Below are 20,623 nucleotides of genomic sequence, written 5' to 3'. Positions count from 1 at the left end.
CCTCTAGAAGATATTAACCCCTGCAGTCTTCTCTTCCTTCCAGCCCACCTGTAAGGCTGGTAGGCCTTACAGCTGGTGAAATGACTTGTGCAAGCTTACACAGTAAGTCCGTGGCTGAACTGACAATGCACTGTGATGATCAGCGGTCTGCCTCGTTACAATTTGTAGACAGTACCAGCTCTGTGATGTGTTTGTGCAGCCCCCCCCTTTACCCCGCTACTCATACAAGTCCATGTATAGGGTGGTGAAGCACTGGAATGGGTTACCTAGGGTGCTGGTGGGATCTCCATCCTTGGAGGTTTTGAAAGCCCGGCTAGACAAAGCTCTGGCTGGGGTGATGTAGTTGGGGCTGGTCCTGTTTGGAGCAGGGGGTTGGACCTCCTGGGGTCCCTTCCAGCCCTCATTCTCTATGATTGCATCCATTCTGTCTTGGTCAGATTAGTGTTCAGCTTATGTGAAACTTTTCCTTGAAGTGCTTGCATATGATTACATATTACTTGGTGGTTGTCCAAAGATATAATTGAAATAGCTCCTTTGGGTTATAATAAGTAATGAAAGCAACATTCCTTTCTAACACTGTTGCGTACAGTGTGTAAAACTTGAAGAAAAAACAATATAGTCCATTAGTCAGAGCAGTTCCGATAAATTACGGCTGTGGTTACTGATAATGACTTACAGTAAAGCCTGCCCTTTTTGAGTTCATTTAGCCCTGGTCCTATGGGTAATAAGTACAATTTTAGAGGGGGGGGGGGTCAGTCTCTCCAGGAACCTGCACTGTCATGACTAGGGAGAAAGTTCCTTATGGGCATCTCTGTGGCACCCAACCAGTTGGTTTTGTGGCCCACTTGATTTACTTCTGATGTAGAGGTGATTAGTGAGAATCTGAGCAGACTGGGGAGAATGGTGGGGGCTTGACCACGTTCCTTGTATTAAGTGTGTATTGCAAAGTAAGAGGAGATAGCTGGATTCATGGTGGATGGGTTCACTTCTTTAAAGAGCAACATTTCCGAGGAGTCCTGTGAAGAGAGAGGCAGATAAGCAAATAATGTACACCTTGAGCCATTGAAAAATGCCATTCCCCCCAGTTTGGTCACAGAATATTTTGCAGATGTTGTCATGTGCTGTTTGTGAGTGTGCTGTGTGGTTTCTTTTTGTGAGTCTCTCTGGTCTTAGTAAGTAAGTCTTCCAAAACAAGGATGGCAGATTGGCTGGGGCCTACCCTTTGCAGCTTTTCCAGATAGTGTTCGGTGGCTGCTAACTTGGTGTTTCTTTGCTTTACCATATTTCTGTAATTCTAGGTGTTCCACATGAAGCCAAAGTAAGACGCTGAACTCTGTATAACTTTGTATGTCCACTGGCCAGTGTGACGATTTGTTGTTCACTACTTCTGAAATATAAGCAATCTGCTGCATCTACTGATGGCAGTTCAATTAAAGGCTATTTTCTTTATTGCCACCATCACTTCGTTGTTTCCTTACCAGTTGGGTATCTTGCCAGTCTTACTGAAAGGTTTCCCAAATGTCAAACTCATTACACTGGGGTCTGCAGAATCCAGCCCACTGTCTCTAAATACATTAAGATTTGTGTCTGCCTCTCTGCATTTGGATTTGTGCATCTGTGCAGCGCCTAAAAGTATAATGATCCCCCAGTGTATTTATACAGATCTTTACGCTTTGAGAGTTGCAGCCATCCTGCACTTTGTTTCATTATCCCTGCTGGAAGGTAAAGTCTGTAAACTATTACACTCAATCTCTTTATCTTCCAGATTTTATTTCAATTAACATATGAAGCAAAACCTGCAAAAGCTTGCAGTTTCGCAGCTATTTGTACCTCTATCCATCTGCTCTCAAAATGGTTTTAGTCCGAGGAAGCCATTCATCCCTGAAAACATCCATTTCATCTCAAGTCGTTACTGTTTTTGAGTGATTACATCTTTTCAGATCTGGTGATTTATGTTGGTGATCTGAGATCTGTGCTTTGTATTTCAGTCTATCCCCCTATCGCTTCTTTACGTCACATGCTGTTTGCGAACCTCAGCCTGCCATTACTTTGCCAGAGGCATAGCACGGACTTTTGTGTTATCAGCATAGGGCTCTTTTTCATTTTTAGGGACAGGCATCACAAAGCTGGAAGCTGCTTGCAGTGATTTGAGACTTTTTTCTGTGGAAAGCTGGAAATTCTAGTTAATATTATGAATTGTTGTTATGAAAATCGCTGCATTTTGAAAGGCCTCTGAGAATGGGCACTTGAACCCAGAGATGAGTTAGGAAGTGAATTCCAGTTTCCTACAGTAGCTGCTTGCATATATGTTCTTAACCTACTGTAAGTGAGAAGTAGGCTTAGCTCATTCATGTGTTTTTTATTTTCTACTTATATTCTTACAACATTGAGTAATCCAAATTTTAAGGTTATTTTGTTCTTACTGCCCAAAGACACATGTTTTGGTTTTTTTGCATTTTGCTCTTTTTTTCCCCCTTTAGACTCTCCACTTGTATTTTATATAGTTGGGGCTGGTCCTGTTTTGAGCAGAGGGTTGGACTAGATGACCTTCTGAGGTCCCTTCCAACACTAATTTTCTGTGATTCTGTGCTTTTCAGAATGATTTGTATGGTGTAGTGGGCTACACTCTGCAAGACAAATATCAGTGTGACTGCAGCATTGCCATTCCTTAAAGCTTTGTGTTGCCTGGCCCAGTAATATGGGCTGTGAATATAGAAATTAGCTAATGCAAGCATTTTGGCAGAATTCGGGTGGGCTGTCAATCTTTCAGCTGAAGGGAGAACTGTGTCAAATTGTTAGCTTTATAAATGGGCTCGGCGGACAAAACGGAAAACAGAGTTAGCAGGATATTCTGTAACTTTTCTCATTTCTATCTACATTATTTTGTCTGTTATGATAAAGGGTCCTGACCTTTATGCTTAAAGCATCCAATTGTATCTCCAGTTTTAACGGGCCACTCCATCCTTAAGGGGTTTGGTGTGCATGCAGATCAGCTGTGCTGCTGACACCAACATAACTGGACAGGTAAAACCACCAGGTCAGATCCAGGCCACACAGATGTCAGTGGCAAAGCTTACGGTCTTCACTGAGGTCAGGATTTCCCCCACTCTTCTTTTATAAACAGTCCAAATCATTGATTCAGTCTATTGCTCTGCAGCTTGTTTCGCAGCTCTTTGAGCACTCTGGCTATGGGGAACATTTGGTGGTAAAAAAAACCCCTCTTCTCTCCCTTGTGCCTATTTTGCTTGATTTAATTTACCTGTCCATATATTTAGATGACAAAGAGGAAGAGTAATAACTGCAGGAAAGGTTTGATTGTTTCACACGCGCGATTGCTGCTGTTGGATTCGTGCCATTTGCTATGGTATTTGATGGTTTCAGCATCTTTCCCTCACTCCTTTCGTACTGTGTACTTTTAAGTGACTTTGTCAAAATGCCATCTGTCTCGACAGGTGAAAATACATGAGACGTTGGAACAAATGGTGAATCAGATTAATTTTGCCCTGGACTCTTGTTTGCTTGCTTAGGTGTTCATGGGGTAATATCCAGCAGATTATCAGTTCTCAGTTGGAACAGCAAAGTCATGAAATTTTATGGGGAAACCATTTTTCTATGCTTCAGATTAGGTAATGAAATGACCTCTTTCCTCTTCTGATACTTTTAATTTTGTTAAAACGTTGATGATTAATCTAATTTATTTTTTCTTGCCTTAACTGCCGATTGATAGGATTCAGGATTTTGAGGTAGAGGTGACAAGGTGCATGATTTTGTTCTGCCATATTTGATCCAGTTCAAGTTACTAGTTACTTGGAAGCAAAAGTCTGAAGAACTCTTGCAGAAATCAGCAATGTCTCATAGACTTGGTGTCACAGGTGTGGGTTTTGTGTCTCTCTACTCCATTCTGTGTTTCCAAGCAGGACAAAGCTCAGGTGATTTAAAGTGGACTTTTTAACTTACTGTTTTTTCATTAAAGTATTGGCATCAGTGTTACTCTGCTGAGATGTAACAAATGAGGGATCCCTCCAAGTTGATTCACTTAGTATTGGTCACCCGAGTGGCTTTATAGTAGATATGTTCTTCTGTGACAACATTGGATTATTCTGGCAGGAAGAGGTTAATAAGAAAAGCGATTCTTCACCCGGGTAGTTGGCTGCAATAAGAATGGAAATAGGCACACATACAACTTCTTGTTTCGAATATGCATACTTTAAAAATAAATACTGTTTATCACTGAAGAAATATCTTTTTTCCTCCCAAACAGCCATCTGTTAAAATTCCTGTGCATTCATTTTGAATAGGCTGTGTTTTGACCAAAGAACTATTAAAACCACTTGTTACAGTGATTGAATTGTTTGGTCTGTGTGATAGAGCTGGTTGTAAATCTGCTGTATAGATTGGGGGATAGAAGCTTTTAAACATGATACCTTTCTAATCATCTGTGTAAGTAATAAAATGGAATAAATAGGACTTGCTCTAAGATAGAGCGGGTAGTGCTTCTGCTGGAAAATGACAAGCCATCACTTGAATACGTCTTGTTATTGTCAGAGGAGGAAAGCCACGTGTTTACAGAACTGTCTTTCAGTTTTTGCTGTTTCAAGATTTTTAGTGTCAGCAGCTCTAGTTATTCGTCTGGCAAAATGCTGGTTAATTACTGCTGATATCGTTCCCGGCAGGGGTCATGGGTCTTGGGGCAGGCAGCCCTGTAGGCGGTGGCAGAGTCTCTGGGAAGCCTACCCACATGTGCAAGTAAGCACTTGGCATCATCTGTTATCCATACCACTGCCGGGATGGTTTTGCTCCAAAATTTTCAGAAATGCATGCTCCTTCTAATTAACAGGTCTTTCTCCAGGCCGCTCAGATTTTTATCCTGCAATATCTTTTCATTGTTAATATGCAAGAGCTGTACACATTTGTGCTTCCCATCTGTTGTTCTCCGGTCTCCATTCTCCTCTATTCCTTGTGGATTAGCCTCATTATGCATCGCCCACGCAAGGCACCTGTTGAGCTAGACGAGGTACCTGCTTTAATGTCTTCTCAAATAGGTTGGGTATCACTAGAAAGGAAGATTCCAGAAATCTCAAACAGGGATTTCTGTCCTTCTCGACTCTTGCAACAAATCAGCTGATGCCTTGAAACTTGAAATGTGATTACTTTTATTTACTATGCATAAGGACAGCACTTGGCTCTCTGCATCCCTTTGCTAGGGAGATCCACAGGGTGTCTACAGAATGCAAGAAGAGGCAGTTTTATTAGATTATTTTAATTTATTTGCAGTGGAGCTGACTTCTTGACTGGTGGCTTGCTTTTTAGGATCAAGAGAACCATTCCCCCCCCCCCACACACACACACACACACACACTTCTCCCAATTTTGAGCATCTCAGTTGAATCCCCTTTGCCCCTTCTCAGGCTAAATATTTCGGGTTTTCAGTAGTCTGCCTCCGTATGCTTCAGTAATCTGGACGATGCTGAAAATAGCAGCTTGTTTGTTTTCACTCTTCCTAACACAGGCAAATAGGGACATCTGCTCCTTGGAGAGGGAGTATGTATAAATACTCCACAATTTGCTACTTTAGTGTGAACCTGGCAGTGTGATGTGTGGGCGATCGCCATTCTGCGTGTGGGTTTTTGGAAAAGTTTCAACTTGGGTAGACTCTTGCAAAGAAGCAACAGAGCTCCCCCTGCTCCAGTGGCTCCTTTGAGCTAACTGCTGATGGGGAGTAGGGTCATACTCCTTAATACCTCCAGATCCTTTTACTGTGGTGATAATAAATTCTGCTTTAACACATGCTGCTTGCAATACAGGCTGGTTCTGTCAGATTGATTTCCTTGCCAGGTTCATCTAGCAAACACGCTGCATTTTCTCAGGGTTTCTTCTGGAGTCCTGAAAGCTAAGCATGCAGGCAGGTAGACAGACTGTTGATCAGTAAGGTAGAGAGTCCCAAGATGCACATATTGATATACAGACTTGACTTAAAGAGAGCTGAGCTTTTTGTTTTGTTGGTGCTGATGATTGAGCTGGTCAGGGAGGGGGTCTTTCTCCTTTTTTGTTCCTGGTCAGATCTGGAGCATTCCTTGACCTCTGCGCCTTTTAAATTGGGTATTTGAGTTTCTTAAATTTAAAGATGGGTGATGATACTGCAGGATGATGAGGATGCATGGACCAGGTACCTAGCACTGCACTGAAGTTTTTGCCACCTTTATCAATAGACATTTATCTTTTCAGGTTTTATTTCCTGCGGGTATTCCTTTAGCAGGAGCTTGGTGTTCATATTAATTCAGTTACAGAGTACAGTAAGCTTGTCTACACATGCACTTTAATGTCCAATAGCCTATTTTATTGAACATTGAAGCATCACATAAAAAGCCATGCTATTGTGCTAATACACAGTAAAATAGGCTGCTGCATATTAAACGTTACTTAAGAACTGTGCATTCGTTACTATGCATTAAGGCAACCTAATGCACATTTGTTTAATACCTCATATTGGAGGTACTAAATCTAATGTGTATTAGGGAAGAGCACCTAAATGCACAGTAGATGTACCCAGAAAGTCTTTTGTGTGCACTCTGTCCTCCCAAGGCTTTTTTCTCTTTGCACTAAAGGGTCTTTTTCATTGAACCCCACCACAGGCTTCATAATTCTGGTGACGCAGCCACGGGACTGCTTTGCTAATGATTGTCAATTAGTGGTGCACACGTAGTTCTCAAGACCGTACCTGGATGGGTGGAGGGGGAAAGTATTTCAGCGTCTCCAACCATCACTTAACTTTAGCTAACCAATGGGAGCAGTCAAGTGGGGAGTTATCTGTCCTGTGCTTCCATTATGCAGAGCATCACAGTGTTTTCTGAGCAGCTCTCAAACAGCTTCTCTAGATGTGGTCCAAGTGAATTCAGTTTCAGCTTTCAATTTGGACCATTTTGAATTATTTTGCTGTTAGACTATACGCCTGGTCCAAGATCAGGAAAAAATAAGGTTATCCTCTCACCAAAAATCTATGCCCATTGTGTTTCTTCTGCTGAGACTTCCATTATGCAGGCCAAGTCCTCATTTTGATGTGAAGTGACCTTGCACCCCAGGTAATTCAGCACAAGGGCACACTGGTAAAGGGTTATGTTTTGGAGAACATTAATGTATTGATGTAAAATATTTAGTGCTTGTTCCTTTTTTTAACTGCAGTTTTTGTTTTTTCTTTCAGCTCGGATCGGCTGATAGAAGAAACAATAAGGTAGGAATAGACTTACTAATTTTTATCATCTTTTGGACAATCAATATTGACTTTGGATGCAGTTCAAAGTTATCAGTCAGTCTGTGTATAGAACATCCATACTGTCCATACCTCGCATATCGTTTTAGAAATAAAATAAGGACATTCAATTCTTTCCACTTATTCGAGAGCAATATAATGCTGTCATTGAAAGATTTACCTGTTTCAAGCAACAATTTAGGCTGATATGCAGAGATATAGAGAAATTATAAAAATAAGACGTGACTTATTTTAGCTGCAGTCGTTCAGGTTAAAGTATTAAGAATTCTTCTGAAAGTCTTGAACAACTTTCTCATTAAAGGACTAGTGCTTCCTGTTTTCTTGCACTCCTTAGTCATATTCACTCCTTAGTTTTGCTGTCCATATAAGCCAGATAGATTTTTACTAGTAACAGTTGGGGGGTCTTTATTGCAATTATATAATCACTTACCTCCTATTTTAGCATATTTCAAGTACTGGAATGCTGCCTTCTCTCACTGGACCAGAAATGTCAAGAGTGGAATCGCATTCTGTCACAGAATAGTTTTCGATGACGTGCCCATCTCAGCCCTCTAGCCATGGGGTTTAGTGAACCAATAATTAAGAGTGCCTGAAATAATAGCTTTAAGTTTTAGATTGCTTACAAGAAAAAGTCTGAAAGGAAGATTTGATTTCAGATAATGCATTTAATGGCATAAGTGATCAGTAAGAGTAATTAGAGATGCAGCAAGGCTTGAATGGTATCCATTAAGGGCTGGCTAGCTAACATGCAGTTAGCTCAGTACACTTAGTGTAGTAGGGGAATGTGTTAAAGCCCGGTAATGCACTATGAGGCACACTGGGATAAAGGAAGCCATTAGTGGTCAGCTCTGTTATCTGCAAAGATGGATGCTTGTTACCTGAGCGCCTCTCACTCCATTCAAGTGCCTCTGAAGACACCTGCAATGTGGTACCACTTCTGTTTTACTCTGCCGTCTCAGTCCAGAGAGCCCTCCCTCCCCAGACGCACGCTTCATCACCATATTTACAACGACATTTTCTAAAGGGCCCTCTTTTGGTGACTCTCTCGCTCCTGTGAAAACTGAGAGGTGACTCCACTTTTATTGTAGTCTCCAGCCCTCTAGTTAGAGGAATAAAAGGCCAGAGATGAGCCTTGAAATGCAATGTTTTCTTGCTTGAGTCACACACCCTCCCTCTGTATTGATTCTGGTGGAGATCTAGAAGATTTCTGCATGGTGCAATTACAGCTCATGCAGATAGCAATACAGGAACCAGCAGTAAAAGCTGCTGTAGCACTCGGGTGTGGTAACCACCCAATATTTACCTGGGTTCCCTGGTGGATTTGGCAGCCTGCCCTGAACTGGGAACTACCACACTAAGGTGTTGCTGGTATCCAGCTGCCTGCAGCCATACCTGGAGACCAGCTTTTCTGTGATTGCTGCCTGTCACATACTTACTGAATGGTTACAGTTCTGAGCTCTTTGCCATTCAGTGGGGATGTGTGTGTGATGTTAATAGGTTAACTTTGGGAGCGTGCATGGTTTATTAATGGTATTGAGGTGGCTCTCTGTCACTTATGCCAAAAACCATCTCCATTGTCCGTTCTAGAAATCTTGTTGGTTTGGTAACCACAAGCACATTAGCGGGATATATAACTTAATTTTCAGTGTTTGGTTTCAGGTGTATGTGTTAATGGTTCAGGCTCTGCTTGAAGACGGAATGAATTTTCCCTTTGCTCCTTTTTCCTGTCCTCCTCCAGTAATTACAAACGTTTGGGCATGATATTAATTGGCAGTAACACCCACTGCTTCTTAAGTGAATTAACCAGTCAGAAGTCATCCAGCTCTTAATTAGAGCCTTGTCTATTGTTAACCAGTTAAAGCATGTGGAATTTGCAGCAAAGCTGTTAGAATGCTGATTCCTTTGTTGAATGAAATGTAATTAGCTTATCTGGCTACTGTTGCCTGCTTGCCTTCATGGGTTGCATCTGCTGTTTCATTATTTGGGTGTAATTCAAAAAGCTGTGAAATCATTAATAGATTTTTTTTAAAGCATTATTACTAAACAGCCAACATGGAACCGTTGGAAAGTACCTTTTGCGTTTGTCCAGCCTTGAAGGACATGTGCCCAGGTACCCCAGGTGGGGAGGTGGCCATGCTAGCAACACCGCCATGAAGGACTAGCCAAGCCTCTTGTTGGCATTCTCAGCAGAGAAGGTACCAACTGACTAGGTGCAGACACTGAGTTGGCCTCTCTGATACGGGTATGATTCCTCCATGGCAATGGATGGATGTGTGCGAATCTTTGCTCTGCTGGTGTCTATGCCAGAGCTGTTCCTTGATTGTACAAAGGCATATTTTCCCTAGGCTCATAATTTGAATGTTTCATAAACACTAAATTCATTTTTCTTAAGAACTGTTAAACACCCTTATGCCAAACATTTTCCCAAAGCAGTGCATTTCTGCCCAGAGACTGTGTGGGATGCAGTACCTTCAGCTGCATTCTTCTGGAGCAACATTTGCTTCTCTTGGGCAGACTACACATAAATGTCTGTCCGCATCTAAATATATGTATTTACTGTTCTCAGATTTGCTGTTGCGCTTTCCAACTTTGTCACTCTCTCAAAATAACAAATGATTTTTATTGCTATCTAGCTACCATATCTTTTTTCTCATTTAGCATGCTTTTTGAAGCATTCTTTTGTAGGGTTCTTTTAGTTTGAAGCATCAGGCAGCTAGCTACAACCTGTTGCTGGTAACTAATTTCAAAAATAAAAACTATATATATCTACTGATAGGATATGGCAAAAAGTCACAGGGGTGATTGTCAATACAAGTTGTTACTTTGGGGAAAAATGGCCAGCTATTGCCAAAAATTCAAGTAACATATATAGTGGGACAGGTAAGAGAAAAATATTCCTCCATTCCTTGGCTCTAAATGTGCTCTAATCCTCAGCTTGTGAGTATATGCCATCTACCCTTTTTTCCATGATTTGTGTTATAGTTTGCTAAACAAGCTACAACATTTCTGTTTAGTTGGTCAGTAGTGCCACAGATGTCTGGCTTCACCCTCTTCTTGGAATTTCACAAGTAAAAAACGAAGAAACCAAGGTTTTCCTTGTCTCATTGTTTTTGAAGCCAGCTAAAGTATAAACATAGTCAGAATTGCTTCATTCAGGACTAACGAGCGTCCCGAGCGCAGAACCATCTCTGTCCCCATCAGTTTTCCAAAAATAGAGAATTTTGTAAATCTTGGCACATGAATAAGGTGCACAAACTTGCAAAATGCTGTATAGTGGAGAAAAGTTTCTGTCTCCAGCAGATTACCATGTACTCTTTGTTGGACTCTTGTGATTTTTGTCATGCATAGTATGATTTTTGATGCCTCCTGTAGGCACTGATGGCATGGAAACCTGTGCTTTGAACCGTTTCAGCTTAAAACCTAAAAAGAAGGGTGGAAAACCTCCCTCTCAGCATAGTTCCCTGTAGTCTAGAGGTGTGCTACTCCACATCAGGGGCCTTGGTCATTTTATCGAGCCACAAGAAAGCTTGGTCATACGTTTTACAGGTAAAATGACAGCATTTGCTGAGATCACTTCAGACAAAGTCATCACTCCACCATGTTGGCCAGCAGTCTTTTAGAAGGAGCATGGGGAAATTAAGTATTTCTCTGATCTACATCAATTTGATGTGGCTTTGTATCATCCCCTACTAGCTTGGCTGGTGATAAAGATTGACTTCCTGCCCCAAGGCTTGGTTCTTTAGCTGAACTGATAAAGGAACATGCTTTCACACCCAGAGGTCCCCAGTTCAGTCTCAGTAATGACCTAAAGAGAGGCAGCGTTTATGTGTTATCTGCAACTGCTAGACTGCGGTCTGCTGGAGCAAGAGAGAAATTCGGCCTTCTACCACACACGAGCTTCAAAAATCAGAGAACAGATTTAAAAGGTGGTTCAAGCCTTTGAAAGGTGGTTCGGAGGTGGTTCAAGCACCTACATTGAACACCTTCAAGAGCAAATTGGGTGCTTATCTTGCTGGGATCCTATGACCCCAGCTGACTTCCTGCCCTTTGGGCAGGGGGCTGGACTCGACGATCTTCCAAGGTCCCTTCCAGCCCTGATGTCTATGAAATCTATGAAAATTCCCACCAACTTGGGTTCAATGCGATTTAACCTCTTAATAAAAAAATCTCATTCTTTTTGGACTGCCTAAAGATGCTTTTGGGATCTGACACATTTCTTGACGGTTTGGGCAGTATTGTGCCTACATTAAATTTCACCTTCATTGCAGAGTCTAGCAGAATAGGATGGATGGGTGGCAAGGAAAAAATACCGTAGTTGAGTGGTTTCTGTGGAAATGACGTGATGGTGGTGGTGAAGTCATTTACCTCTTTTGAAAGGTTTTCCCTTATCTCTTGCCCTTGTTGGCTCGGCTCTGAGGTTCCATCTTTAAAATCTGAGCAAACTGAGAACAGCGCAGGAAGGAAAGCTTGGCCTGCGCAGAATTGTCACAACAGTTTCAGGTCAAAGTTTAAATGTGTTCTCCGCTTTCATCACACACCAGCCTGTTGTCATGAAGTTCAGTGGAAACGTATGAGAGGCTATGGTTCCCGCGATCCATCGTGAAGCAGTAGTCCCAGGAGTACATCAGTTATTTAGCTTTGAAGTGTAGCTTCCTACTTTGGAGCTTTATTTTAACTTTACATTGATGTAGATTTGACTGAGCAGCCCCACTAACAGAGCACGTAGTATGCATCGTGGCATGTCTTCAGGCAACGGGATACCCTACATGTCAGTAGGCTCCAGAACGAATGCTTAAAAATTTCCGTTAAAAAATGAGTGTTGCTGTGGAACTCCTGCTAGATTGTAGCTGTGCACGTAATGGCTGGAAATGAATATTTGCTTAGTTTCATACTGGCACAGGGGATCAGGGTTGAAACCTGGCACTGCGTAGCTGTTAGCAGCTGTACTTGAACTGTTTGAACATACAACAGAAAAACAGAAATGTGCAAGGAACATTTCAGTCGCATCCAAATTCCACGCATTTTACGAACATTTGTTTCAAGTGCATGGATAAACTGACAGGCCTTTCTGCCAGGTGCTTTTTAGTAATGAGTGCATCATGCCAGAATTAGCAATGTATGCATTTTAGAGCTAAACTGAATCAGCAGGGAGACCAAATAATGAGAGATCGAACAACTGGTTATGTAATCTAAACGAGGAAAAATTCCTTAGCATTGGACTTAACTCCAACACCTTCCTCTTAACTTCTGAAATCCTGTACGGAGATTTACAGCCGACATTCTGGCATGAGCGCAGGGTGTAATGCTGCTTTAGATAGGGTAGGACTCAGAGTTGTGTGGTGGGTTAACGAACAGAAAGGAATTGCTGCTGGGTAACTGCTAATTGAGCAATGAAGAATTGGACCTCTTCTCTGCCTGAGTAGTTGGAAGAATTGACAAGTCAAGCCCAGGTACCTGTTGTTAATCCTCAAAAAAGCATCTTGAGATAAGATTGTTATTTTTGTGGGAAAAACTCCACGTTTCCTTAAGCACTGTTTTGTGTATTGGTTGCGGTAGGCGTGCTCTTGGAGAGGCCTGTAGATGATGTCCCCTACCTTTTTCAGAGAAGCGCTTGATTATTCCTTGCAGTTGAAGGTGCTGTCCATGGCACCTTACAACTGGCAGGAGGGAGATGAGGCTTTTGACCCGGGGGAGCTGCTGTTCTATAAATGTGGTGGATTATGTAAAACTGTCTGATGTAGCAAGGGGAAGGAGCGGGATGACTGGTTGTAACTAGGGCTTTGTAGGCACATTCAGGTAATCTTGGGGAGGTCTCCCAGATAGAGGATTTGTTCTCCTTACCCAGAGCTGTGTGTACAGACACCTGATTGCTGAGGCCCTCCAGAGTGGAGAGCTTACATTGCTGACCCTGTGCACCGAGGGGCGGCAGGAGCCCATGCACACGTCTCCGCTTTTGTGACCCTTTGTGCCTGTGGGTTCTTTTCTTCTCCTTTGTCCCCCCCTCCCTTTCTATTTTTGCATTCAAATCACTCCTCGTATTATACACTGATCTGTGCACAGCCTTTCATGACACCTTATGAAGTGAGCTTCAGCTCAGGAAAACTTGTGCTGGATAGCTCTCCAATTTAGTTAAGTCTGCAAGGTGCAAATCTAGCCTGCTTTCTGGTTGGCTTCAGGCTAACATGGCTAACTACGTCTCCATTTTTTAAAGTAGCCGAAGAGCGATGAGTAGGGTAAGACCTGACAAAGAATGCCTTGCATCCAAAAGCTCGTCTAACTCTCTCCCAAATACATGGTCAGTCTACTAAAAGATATCACCCTAAGACACTTAAAAGCACTTAGATCATTTGATTTGAGTGACTGGAATTGGCCATTCCCAACAGAAAATGTGTGGACATGACCTTGGATGGCATTCATGGAGAGAAGAGGCAGGAGCTGTGTGGCTGTGTGTGCAAGCACACGCAGTGGCTCTTGCACGCTGAGCACCGAGTATCCCTGCCTCTCCTCAAGCTGCTTCTAAGGTTGGTTCTGGAAACCCCCCTCTCTGGTAATATAGTTGTGTTGGGCTCTGTATGTAGCCAAAGGGAAAAATGTAAGTGGCTGTTGGAAAAATCTTTTCAAACATCAATTCTAAGAGCACTTGGAGCATGTGTGACTGAGCATAAGGTGCGTGACTGCATTTTGTTAAAATAGGATGGCGTTTGTGGGCTTTTCAGAAGTGAATTTTAAATGTATTTAACATTAGCGCTTGGCTCTAAGCCCTGCGTTTGACAATCCTGATTATGATGCGGTGGAGAAGATGGGAGATTGCTGAACCATCTTTAGGAAATACTGTGTGTTCGATCTTGTTCTTTAGCCTCAGGTTAACTGCTCACAGAGACCCTTGCTGGGGTGGGGAAGAGGCGGCCAAAGGGCCGATGCATATGTCCTTTGGCCATGTCAGCTTTGGATGAGTTGGAATATCCTGGTTTATTACCATTTGAATGGGTCTATCGTATTAATATAATTTATGTACTAAATAAATATACAAACGCAGCAGCTTGGCAAGACCTCTGCTAGGGCTGAGTGTCAGATGCCATCAGTGGCCATCTTGATATAGGTACTAAACTGTGCAGGTGTGAAATAACCAGCTCATACTGAGAAATTTTCTCCTAATCTCAGTCCATTAGAGCATGCAGGCTTAAATTTCAAGACCAGAAAAAAAAAAAAAAAAGCCCCGTTAAAATGGAATTAAAACTTGGGAGAATATTGTAGTGACATAAGGGGATGAAATTATCTCCAACTTAAAAATAAGTTTTAGGAGAACTATTTCTCTGGTTTTCCTCCCACCTTCATGATGCCATTGTGGCAAAGAGTTAAGTATGACACCCGTGTTAATTCTTTAAAGGGCGTGGGGTTTAATTAATTTTGCCTAGGAAATATTTTCCTTTTTTCCCCTGTATCTTTTGAGAATGAACAGCCTGAACAGAATATAATATTCCAAGTTGGAGATCGGTGGCCACATCCATAAGCCATAATAAGATCTTAGTGTAACTTGTATCCTATTCTGTATGCATGCAACACTTTATTTGCACATTTGAGTATTGTTATACATGATTCTTCACTTTTTCTGTTTGAAAATAATCCAAAACTGGCTGAGTGAGAGCCAAAGCACAACAGGTGATGCTTAATAAACAAAACCTGATGAAAACCTATGTTGGTAGGTTAATTATTCCTTTTCTTACAATTGATCTGTACAGCCAGACAATGTGCTCGGAGAACTTACGAGTTCATTGTTTAGAAATGAGGTCCCAAAAGGGTTCTCTCAGTTCATTCTTATAATACTTTGCACTTATCTGGGAATATTGATTGTGTTATAAAAGTAAGAGCTTCGTTTCAGTTTGAGCATTCAGTGTGTATGTGAAGAATACATGAATGCTTTTTAGCTGAATTCCGATATATTCAGCAAGTAGCTGAAATCCAGTTTAACTATTATTCAGGGGAATTTGATTCCAGGAAATTGTGCGTTTTACCGTGTCATTACTAACTGTATATTGCTCAAGCTTTTCTTTCTCAAGAACGTCTAGTTGATCTAAATTCTTCAGTGTACTGAATGATATAAATTAGGAAAGTTTTTAAAAATATATAATCTCTGCACTTTAAAGTATTAGCCGTTGATTCCCTCATTTTATAAAACAGACTGCTTTTCTCATCAGATGTCAAAACGTTCACTCCCGTGTTCCGTAACAGGGTCTCGTAATGATTTCCCAAAGGTATCCTGCATGTAGCTCAGCAACACGCTCTGTGTATTCTGGCAGTCATCTTCTAGCTCCACTTCACTAAATTGATGGCTGCTTTAATGAGTCACTGGATGCATTGTAAGAAAATGCATAGCCTGCTTCAAGACGGGGGATGAGGGGATACTGTTTGAGGATTTCAGCAATAACTATGAAACCCGTTGCAGTTCCTGAAGAAACTACCCCTGTGTGCAGCCCTGAAATCCCACCTGTCTTTACTAAATTACTCTCCCCTCTTCCCCCCCCCATCCAGTTTCCCCTGAAAGCTATTCTTAGTAGAAAATGAATGCTTTGTAGTCTTCTGTTGATTGTAATACCTAGAACAGTAGGGGAAGAAAACTTTGCATATTTAATTTACACATGTATATAAAGAAACTCGCCACTGACACACATTTAACACCCAATACTGCGTGGCAGCTGTATGAGTCTTATTTGCAAATCTTTTACAGCATGAAACAGAAACCTGCTTTCTGTATGTAACTGTTTATCCCTGCTGAGGGTCTCTGCCTCCTGTATACATGCCTTTCTTTATTGCATTGTCTATCCTGGTAAGGACAGATTGCCTAGCTTATTCCTTTGTCCCTCAGATGTTAATTTTAGGCCTGAAAGGGATCTCTGCTGTAAAGCTGATAATTCCCATGTATTGGGGCAAGTTCCGGTACTTGGGAAACGCAAAATGTTGCCGTGTGTATGTTGCTGCTCTTAAAGACTCCTGGACCCCGGTGTTCGCTGTGTGGCTGACCTCCCTTTATGCTTCCCATAGTGTAGAGGACGTTAATCAACCAAGTCAGACAGACATTAAACAAGTGATGGTAAGACCACATATGACAGTGTTGGGGACCAGAGACATTAATTTTACCCTCTTTGCCTCAGAATACCTTGCATTTCTATAGCTCCTTTCATTTCAGAGCCCTTTACAAGCTACATAGGAATATCATGGAGCACCTCTGGAGGTGACACGGTAGTTGCTCATAGTACACCGCAATACAGTGGATGTTTTGTGGTAGGACTTCTGTGCCCAGTTAAAATTACCAGCAGAATTTCAAATGGGCACAATTTAGAAAACCTAAATTAAAATTGACCAGGTCTTGGTGCTAACGCTCTCCTTTTTATATAGAATGGCATTGGGCTGTTTAAAGACCTGGTGGCGAGAGGCTTAGTTTTGCATCAAATTGGAGAGACTGCTCCTCCAGCCAAGACGCGACCTACTATCACCATACTAAGGCATTTGTTCTGTACAGATTTGGAAGGAAGCAGTCTGCCTACCAAGTTGTTGATGCCAAGTCAGTACTGCCTTGCATGTCTTTGTCTTCCATCCAAGAGCTGAATCCAACCTGGCCTTGCTTATTTGATGAGCTCATAAGCAAGGTGGCTGCATGCCTGACTGCTTTTGCAGATAGCCAGCAGTTTAGTTTCTGCTATGCTGATTTTGTGTAAAAAGCGTATAAAAAAGAGTGCTGATGGTGACCAACAAAAGCTGGAAACAAGAATTGGTTTAAGGCCTTTGATAGTTCCCGATGTCCTAAGAAATTTGTGTAGCTTTAGAGCTAATTAATATGTTCTTAGAGAGTTATCAGTTAAAAAGGTGAATTTTATGCATGCCTGTCACCCAGCTGTTTATACTCATTGAAGACTGATAAACTTCCAATTTACCAATAACCTTTCAACTTCATTCTAGTGCTAATGGAATCCTAGAGTGAAACCTGTATTGATCTGCCCTGTCAATACATATTATTCTGTTCAGAATAACTCACTTTAAAGAGCTTTTGGAGGAGAGAGGAAGACATGCTCCACAGAGACGTAAGCAAAATACGATCCGTGATTCCACAATGAGATTGGATGCTCTTGACTGCCTGGGTTCTTTCAGAGCCGTGCATCGGCTTGATTCATTTTGTTCACCTTCCCAGCGCCTCTGTGGCTGCTGCTGTTTTTAATAGTCATCTTCGTTGTCGTGCCTCCAATCCAACCTTTCTCTCTGGTCTGTTCCCAATATTCTGCACAGGCCACTGCTTCTGGTGTTGATGTTGCCAGATCCTGTGGGGATCCTGAACAGTCTCAGAAGAGAAGAATGAATTTCAAGAGAGGGTGGGTGCTTGGCACATGATAGGAAGGATGATTTCAAGCGTAATGGCCCTTTCAAGGTGCGGTAGGGAGTTGGGGCAAGGAAGCCTAATGGCCTACATTGCTTTGGGGATCTTAGGGGCCAGTGATTGAATGTTCAGGGGCACAGCCCACTGGGACCTTGGTGTTTTGCCATAATTCCCTGAGCACAGCTCTAGAACTGAACCATTCTGCCCATTTTCCCAGCTTTGTGTTACTGCTGTTCGCAGTGTCGTCATTGACTGGCCAAAGAACCACTGGGTCATGGGTGATACAAAACCCCCTGTCCCAAAGGCAATTCCCCTGCCAAGGCAGAAGCTACTGTTCCCTTGCTAAAGATTCACAAACCCATAAAACTTGTTTGGTGGTTGTGTTTAAATTGCTCAGGAAGATGCAGTCCATGCTTGAAAAGTGTATGAATATGACTAGTATTGTTTGAGATGTCACGGTATAACCGTTAACATGGATGAAGCTGTAGTACAGCGAGTCTCTCTTATAGCAGGGCGATTTAATGCCTCTTCCCCTACAGAATAAGCTATAGCAGTCCAAGCACTTTTGCACTTCAGCGGTATCCACGTGTAAACACAAGTGCAAGGTCCTGAAGTCAGATATTCTTCTTTTGTAAAATGTTTGAAAACCAAGTACTTTGTGCTCTATAGAGACTGGTTAAAGTCGTATCAGTTGTGGTTGTAAATGAAAAGCGTATACCAAGAGACTGATTTAGCACCAGTGCATCCCTTGTGCTTCATACTTGCTGTCATTCGAAACAGCGTGGTGAATTTTAGCAGTGGTTGTCATTTCGGATAAAGATAATATCAAAGGATTGGGATTTTCCTTCTTTTTCCAGTGCCAAGATATTTCTAACCTTGTATTTGCTTTCCTCGGAGAAGACAGCATTGATCTTGTTCTCAGGTTGCCTTCTACTATGTTGTCCTGCCGGTAATTGACCCTTCTGTTCCTCCGAAACAATTTTTCAGGCATCCTAAATCTCAAGCGATTGTGGGACTAATTAAGTGTTAAAGGTTTAAAACTACTCATGTAGATAGTTAACAGCAGTGTAGGAGTAACACCCTTGGGTATTACCCAACCATTTTTTTATGTGCTGTTTGCTTTCCATGCTCCAGAACCGCTCACCAGCCAGGCAGGAATAGCATTTTGCAGGTTAAATAATGCTCTCATATTTCAGTTCTTTATTAAACACGAAGTCTCCGCAGGCCTCAGCTCTCACATTTTTCTGTTTTCTGAGACGTAATTGAGCTTAAATGTTGTTTGCCTTGACAAAGCTATTATTTTCAGAGCAGCTACATGAAATTAGAGCTGTGGATGCAAGTAACAGGCTGCCCTTTCATTCCTTGCTTTTGATTTATTTGCTTATACCTGAATAAAAGCAAATGAACCCCCCGCAACTTTCTGAAATACTTTGTCAGGTTTTTTTTACTGTTTGATTCTTGAAATATCATTAAATATATTACTTGTTGCGGCGGGGGGGTGGAATGCTTCTGTTCTACTTGTGTGAAGTTTGCGTGTGACTGATGCTGATAAGAGCTGGGCCAACTGGTTGATACGACCAGGGCTCTAAATTAACTTAATTTGGTCCCATCTGATGAAAATCATGTTCTGGGGTCTCTCGCAATATTGACCAGTCATTCAGCTCTGACTGATGGGAACCAACCAATTCAGAGTCTTGAGTAAAAGACAGAGTGCAGGAATGCAGATGTTTGGTACAGCAGATGGACCCATGTTATCCATTTCCCAGGAGCCAGAGGACTAAGCACCTCGCATAAACTGGAATAACTGCAGCACTTCGTACTGGCTAGAGAAGCCCTTGGGACGGCAGGGCACAGCCTTGCATTTGATTTTCAGTGCAGAGCTCCATGAGATGTTTGGCCTCAGGCGGTGATGCTCACTGTCCAGATTGCGTTTGTTGTGTAAATTAGAGTTGAACTTATTACCAAATTCTTTTTTTAACGGCAGTCGCACCTTGGTGTAGCCAGTGAGATGTTTTGGGTGCTAATCTAGTGCAAAAAAGGTCTGTTGTGCCTCTGGAGTGAAGCAAGACTCTTTGGTCTTGAAGAAAATCAAGGCTGGCCTATAATGTTTCATTATCCTTTTGTTGTTGTTGTTGCTAATAACTTGCACTGTTCAGAAAGTTGCTTGCTTCTGTCTATTAAAAGGAGAAGCGGTATAAAGCTAACTTGTAAAGATCAGCAAAGAAAATACGTGGTTTCATTCTCGTAGCTACATCCCATTCACCACCCTTCAAAGGAGTGGCGTGCACCTTGCTTGTCCATTGTTTTGCAGATTATTCTTGGCACCAGCAGTTTGATCCACTCTTTTTTTTTTTCTCCCCCTCCTCCAGCATTGCTATGGCAACAAAAGAAAATATGACTTCACAGAGAGGGATGCTGAAGTCATTACAAAGCAAGATGAACACCTTTGCTAGTATCCTTTCTGAAAGAGCTATGCTGCTTGTGCCTGAAGAGGGGGCTGCCTCAAGACTGGTTTGTTCTGCAAATTGGGGTGAAAACACTTCTGTTGTCCACAGCCATGCAACTCCAGCGATCTTCGTATTGTTAGTGGGGAGGAGATCTCATTTTGCCGGCCTTGCTTTATCAACAAGATGCCTCCCGGTTAGTGATGTGCTGGACTAGTTATTGACCTCCTGAAGCATGAGTCTGAATGCTCCACGTACGCCAGTATTAAATTTTTCATTTGACATTCTAGGGCAAAGTCAATGTGTACTCCAGCTACATGTTTTGTGTTAAAAGCAGGTTTGCATTTTAGTGTTTCCTTTGCTTTTCTCTTTCAGAGAGAAAGGGAGCTGCCACTTGACATGGATTTGTCATGGCTGTAGTTTGGAACTCAGTGTTTGCATGACCTGGGGATCCTCTCGTCTCATGCAAACTTCTTGATTTTACGTTTAGCTGCTTCATTTCATCTCTCTCGCTGCATGCTGCAAGCTAAAGGATGTGCTGGCTGT

At 42.1% G+C, this 20,623-nt stretch overlaps 1 protein-coding gene across 2 annotated transcripts in view; it reads left to right on the top strand.

The window, feature by feature from the left end:
• GOSR1 (golgi SNAP receptor complex member 1) overlaps positions 1-20,623 on the top strand; it is a 47,003-nt gene that overhangs the window by 21,862 nt on the left and 4,518 nt on the right. For both annotated transcript variants that reach the window (XM_019545781.1, XM_019545780.1), the window contains exons 6-7: positions 7,199-7,228; positions 20,003-20,085. In XM_019545781.1, the coding sequence (XP_019401326.1) occupies positions 7,199-7,228; positions 20,003-20,085 (113 nt within the window). The remainder of the gene's footprint in view (positions 1-7,198; positions 7,229-20,002; positions 20,086-20,623) is intronic.

The sequence above is a fragment of the Crocodylus porosus genome, unplaced genomic scaffold, assembly GCF_001723895.1.
Source record: "Crocodylus porosus isolate Cpor-Errol unplaced genomic scaffold, CroPor_comp1, whole genome shotgun sequence".
In the NCBI taxonomy this organism is placed as follows: Eukaryota; Metazoa; Chordata; order Crocodylia; family Crocodylidae; genus Crocodylus; species Crocodylus porosus.
Note: the sequence above shows the minus strand (reverse complement) of the source record. Positions and strands in the feature narration are given on the sequence as shown.